We start from the raw sequence: 6,151 nt of genomic DNA on the forward strand, positions 1-6,151 counted from the left end.
CTAGCAAATGCAAAGCTCTGAGCTCACAAAAACCACAAACAATAATAACAATAACAATCAAAGTAAACGCTCAAGGCCCCCACTTCAAACCCTAAGACTGACAAAAAAAGATTCTTTCAATTAAATCAAACACATAGCCTTCCCAAGTTTAATTGGCGGTAATAAACTTAAGAATTCCAAGGCAGGCAAGTTTTATAGCCAGGCACTGGTGGCTCACGCCTGTAATCCTAGCTACTCAGGAGGGAGAGATCAGGAGGATCACGGTTCGAAGCCAGCCTGGGCAAATAGTTCACGAGACACCCCCCTCCACCCCCACCCCCACCACCGCCCCCGCCGCCAAATCTGGAAAAACCTATCACAAAAAAGGCTGATGGAGTGGCTCAAGGTGAAGGCCCTGAGTTCAAACCCCAGTACTGCAAAAAAATAAAATAAAATAAAATCCAATACAAAGGAATGAGGGCATGACTCAAGAACAGCTCTTGCCTAGCATGTGAGAGGCTCTAGGTTCAATCCCTAGTACCACAAAAGAAAAAAGAATTATTATTCTAAGAAGTATGACTAGTGTTTAAAGCAAAATCTATTGCTAAAAATTTAATAATACTAATGTTTTATATACATTTCTATACAGAATTACCATCTCTAGACTATCTTGAAAAATAGGGAAAGACCACCTTATTATTCTATGAAACAAAATTTACACAAAATTCTTTTGATTTTTTTTTTTTTTTTGGTAGTGCTGGAGATGGAAGCCAGGGCCCCATACATGTAATACAAAGCGCCCCACTGCTTAGCTATATCCCCAGCCCCCAACTATTAAATTTTTATATCACAATTTAACCTGCAGAACAAAGAATCAGTGACCTGAAAACAATATAATGCAATGTGTCACAGAGGAATGTGATACAGTACTAAACAGAAGGTTCCATCTGTAATTAGAACATATAAAAATTCTAACTTGGTTTTCCAAAATGAGGACAGCTCCTTGAGTTACTGGGAATATTACAGTTCAGCAATTGTAATGATTTGAGAGTTCCCAGTTCTCTGAACAAGACATTTAAATTCACATTTAATATACAAATTAACATATTTAATTACTTCTTGCTAAAATATTTTTGATGACTTTTTTCACATTGCTCAGTATCATCCCAAACAATACACTTGAGCACTTTACTTTAGCAGTGAGCATCACGCTCTTCAGGACATAACTTCCTAATAATTCAAAGCTCAGTAGAAATATGTGTCAATATAATTACTTTTAAATCCCCAAAATAAACCAAAATGAAATACCTCACAGGTTTTCCAAAGGTCTGAATCAGTCTTTCCACTGTTCTGTAGCTCTTGCATTAAAGAGGTTAGGACTTCAACTGTACCTTGAATGACAGATGGTCTGGTCTTCCCTGAGAAAGAGGATACCCCATTTGTACTAAGGTGGAGACTACTTCTGTTGAACATAAACAATTCAAATGGTTTCCTTCATTCTTTCAAAATGTTAAATAATTCAGCGTTCAAGATTTAGCAGAGCAGTACAAAACCACTGACACTTAATCCTTCTAATGGTACCTCATTTACTGAAAATCTGATCACAAGTTTGTCCGCAAAAAGAAAATAGTAAAATGACAGGCAGTACTTATTTTGTTAAGGACACAACATAAAAACCTTCTGTAGAAGTGAGAGAACACTCCAAAAAGTATCAGCACAAGATAAGCAACTCTCAGCTTCCCTGTGAACACTGCAGAGGCCACGGTGGCCCACTTGGAGAACAGCCCTGCATTGTGTGCTGACGGAGGGTTCTTCCTCCACTGCCCAGGAGTCAAGTCAAGTCCTTCTAACTGGATCCCCTAATTTGGTGTGATAAGCTCGTGCTTATCACTGCACTACCTTTGAATAAAAGTTGTGCCAAGCAAAGTAGCAGCAAATACTCATGATTTATTTCATTTATTTAGTGTGTAAAATAACACTGATTCTTTCCAGAAAGTCTGTATTTCCAAAGGAGTTTTATTCAGATTTTATAAACACACAAAGCATAGTTCAAGACATTAAAGTTTAAATCTAGTTACTGAAACATCATTTTCATTTGCTTATTGATACCTTGCCTTGTTTCACACAAAAAATAATTATAAAAAGGCACTAATGAAAATAATAGTAGCTAATACAAATTAGGACTAAAGAAAGTATTAACAAGAATCCAAGAGAGAGAACATAATATGTTGTCCACAAGGGATTACAGTTGCAATAATCTAGTTTCAACATGGCAGATTTAACTGTCATTCACAAAGAAAAGGGAGACAAGTTCACTAATAATATTCATGAGATAGGCACATTTAGGTTCCTCCAAGCAAATCAAACACTGTGTTCTGAAAGGAATTTCTTGTAGAAGTTGACTTATTATGGACCATCAAGTGATATTCCTAGCACTACACACACACACACACACACACACACACACACACCCAAAACCCCAGTACTGGGGTTTAAACTCATAGCTTTGTGTTTGCTAGCCAGATGCTCTACCACTTCAGCCATACCTCCAGCCCTTTTTTTCCTGTGATTAGTCTTACTTTATTGCCCCGTCAGGCCTCAAACGGAGATCCTCCTGACCTCAGCTGACCTCCCAAGTACCTTGGGTTACAGGTGTGAGCCACCTGTGCCCAATTCAGGATAGCTTTTTAAAAAATGTATTTTGTTAACTATTTTGTCAAATCAGAATCTGGTTTTTGCTTAGTTCTTAATATTCAACTTTGAGGTGTTTCTGCAATATAAAACATTACTCTTGTGCATTGTTTTTTGGTGGTACTGAGGTTTAACCTCAAGGCCTCATGCTTGCAAGGCAGGTGCTCTACTGCTTGAGCCACTCCACCATCCCTTTTGTATGTTGGGTATTTTTCAAGATAAGGTCTCTCGAACTATTTGCCTGGGGCTGGCTTCGAACCAGGATCCTCCTGATCTCTACCTCCTGAGTAGCTAGGATTACAGGCATAAGCCACTGGTGTCTGGTTTATAACATTATTTATACCGTTAATTTTAAATGTAGAAATAATATGAAGGCAACTAAATTTTAAAGATATGCTTGTAATTTACCAAAAAAAAAAAAAACTGTAAAGGAATCTACACCTACCAAAATGTTTCTATGCAAAATGAAAATCACAGAAAAGCTAAAACTATTTTCAAGTTAAATTTGACTGTGCCTAAACAGTTCCTGATCATAGCTGGTTTTTTTTTTTTTTCTTTTACAAAAAAGAAATGTAAATCAGTCACTGTGTCACTATTTGGATACACTGGTAAACTATCCAATAGTTATGTAGCTCTGTTACACCAACAAGTATCTATTCCACTCTTACCTATCAGCATTTAAGCTCAGTCCAAGAGAATGGGGAGAACTTTTTATATCAGATTCTACAGAAGATGAAGTTTTTTCTAAAGTTTTCACCAAGTCAAAATCCTCCATACCGCACAGAAATTGTTATACTCTCTTATTTGAAAATATACATTCTTTCACTGTTTGAGGAAATTGAATCCGAGTCATCTTCAGATGCTTCATCATCTACCAGCATTTTCAGTTGCTAACATTCAGAACTGTGAAATATCCTAAGTTTTTCCAAGAGAGTCTGAAAATGAATATAAAAAGTCACTAAACTTAGCAACTGTCTTTTCATGACTTTGGAAGCCTTCACTTGTTTCATATGAATCTACATTAAGGATTCCAACATTATTCATCATGACCAAATGTAGAAACAACCCAAAGTGTATCAACAGATGAACAGATAAACTAATTTGGTATATACTTCCATATAACAGAGATTACTCCATTTTCACTCTTGCGGTTACAAGAAATGAAGGGGCTGGGGACACAAGTGGTAGAGCGCCTGCCTAGCAAGCAAGAGGTCTGAGTTCAAACCCTGGTACTGTCAAAAGGAAAGAAAGAAAGAACCATTGACACATGCTACAACACAGATGAACAACAAAAACACTATGCTAAGTTAAGGAAACCAGTCACAAAGACTATATATTGTATGGTCACTTACATGAAGTACTTAGGACAGGCAAATTCTCAAGTAACAGAAAGCAGACATGTTTGCCAGCAGCTGGGGAAGTGCAATGGATGCAGAGTTTCATCTTGTTGGAAGGTTCTGGAATTAGACACCAGGGATGGTCTACATCCTGGTGATACTAAGACCACTGAATCACACGTTGAAAAGGATAAACTTTTTTGGTATGTGAACTGTATGTCTCAACAAAAATCTGTACGGAGGGTTATTAACAAAAGTATCATCTCTTTCAGGTAGTATTTCAGAGTTTTTTGAGCTTAATAATCAAGGTTCTACACACAATTCTATTATGTAACAATTAGGATTCTTACATGACTCATTCATTAATAAATCTACCAAGCATAGCTGCATGTTGATTTATAGTGACTAGAAGAATTTAAAACCTTATTATTTAATCTGCTATTAAAAAGAACCATTTAAACTGTTAGCACAGGGGCCCCTCCCCCCAATTGGCTGGAAGTACATTTTGCACTATGCAAAATGTACTGTGCATGTTTATTTCTTGAAAAGTAAACTGTTTGCCAGGCCAACTACAAATTTCCTGAAGCTGGTATACAGAAGCAAATTGGGTGCTGTAATGAGTCAAACAATACGCCTACTTCTTAGGGAATTCATACACTTTTTAAAAAATGGAGAGACAGGCCTAGTGGCGCACACTCACAATCCCAGCACAAAGGAGGAGGCATAAGAATAGAGTTCAAAGCCAGCCTGGGCTATAGAGTGAGACGCTGTCTCGAAACACACCTTAAAAGAAAAAAAAAATGACACAGCAAGAGAAAAAGAAAACCCATGTTGCTTAGAAAATGAAAAGTTTAAGACAGTGCAACCGAGGAAAATTACTTCATATTCGGGTTCCACTAGATTCCTAATTTCTAGGGCCTGGTTTTATAAAACACTGCAAAAAAAAAAAGGAAAAAAGACCACACTCAGATGGCGTTAGCACTTCCTTCGGGGGGGCAGGCGTGAAAGCCACGGGTGACCCGACACAACTCCCGCGTTTCTCCCCGGAGGCTCCGCGCAGCACCCACGACAACAGGGGTACTGAGGAGGTCGGGGCTGCCCCTCTCCACTGGCGGCCAAAACACCTTGAGTCCGTGGCCCTACTGTCACAGCAGGGAAACCCGAGCCCTCCCCGGAAGGGTCTGCACCCCTTCCATTCTCCCCCGCGGAGCTAATCCGGATGCAGCAGATGGAGAAGGAAAACCGCCAGCAATTCATTCAAGGATGCTCCTCCGGGCGGCCGAAGGAAAGACAGACAGACAGAACCCGAGATACGAAGCAAATTTTTAAGAGACGAACTTGATAGGGAATGAATTAAGGGAGAGACACGTTTTTAAACTGCCCAGCAACAAAATGACGCTCCCACCCCCGACCCTGCAATCCCCGGCAAAAAAAAAAAAAAAAAAATAGCGAGTTGGGAAAAGGGAAGGACAGACGGGCTCCACCAATGATGTGAACGTTAGGGAGGCGTGGGTTTTCGCCGGGAGTGAGGGGAACAAGGACGCGAAGGCTTTAGGCGTTGCAGCCAGACCCCAATCGCTGGTGGCGGATAATGGCCAGCAGAGAGGATGGAGACGAAGCACTACCACCAGAATACCAAAGGAAATCCTGGCACCTCTTCCAAAAAAAATAAATAAATAAAAAACATAAGCCCACCAACCCCACCCCCACCCCCCGACGCCCCTCGAGAAGGCCGCTCTGCAATTGGGCCGCGCGGGTGTCACTCAAGGGCACTTAAGCTAGATAAAGCAGACGCAAGCTTAGAGCCCCCCACGCGGCAGCGGGCTCCGATGGGGTCGGTGCTGTGGCCGTTGTCTACCTTCAACTTGGCCTCTCAGCACACCCCGGAACCCGCTAAGATGATGTCTTCTAACCTTGTCCCTCCAACACCCGCGACCGGCAGCTCCCCGCAAGCCAGGGCCACTTACCTGGCCGCCGGCTGCACTGCCGATGTTAGGGCCGGGCGTTCGGCCTCTCGCGACCGTTAAACTCCGACGAGCGTGCGCGCGCCCGGCGTATCGCTTCTGATTGGCTGCTCCGAAGGGGGCGGGCACGTCGCTTGCGTCCACCTCCCCTTCCCTGGCGCGCAGCTGGTGGCAAAAGAG

The 6,151-nt window shown here is 41.3% G+C and overlaps 1 protein-coding gene across 16 annotated transcripts in view; it reads right to left on the bottom strand.

Annotated features, from left to right (window-relative positions):
- The window catches only part of Mphosph9 (M-phase phosphoprotein 9), a 49,185-nt gene extending 43,055 nt beyond the window's left edge, over positions 1 to 6,130 (bottom strand). For 9 of the 16 annotated variants that reach the window (XR_012443570.1, XM_074061342.1, XM_074061340.1 and 6 more), the window contains exons 1-2: positions 5,975 to 6,130; positions 1,288 to 1,397 (exon numbers count right to left, since the gene is read on the bottom strand). Coding sequence is in view for 14 of the 16 variants with exons in the window: in XM_074061342.1 (XP_073917443.1) it covers positions 1,288 to 1,344 (57 nt within the window). In the remaining 2 variants the exon portion in view is untranslated. Of the gene's footprint in view, positions 1 to 1,287; positions 1,442 to 3,338; positions 3,461 to 5,920; positions 5,946 to 5,974 lie in introns of those variants that run through there. The other 7 variants (XM_020159434.2, XM_074061349.1, XM_020159430.2 and 4 more) reach the window with 5 other exon arrangements.
- Positions 6,131 to 6,151: the final 21 nt, after the last annotated feature.

The sequence above is a fragment of the Castor canadensis genome, chromosome 18, assembly GCF_047511655.1.
Source record: "Castor canadensis chromosome 18, mCasCan1.hap1v2, whole genome shotgun sequence".
In the NCBI taxonomy this organism is placed as follows: Eukaryota; Metazoa; Chordata; class Mammalia; order Rodentia; family Castoridae; genus Castor; species Castor canadensis.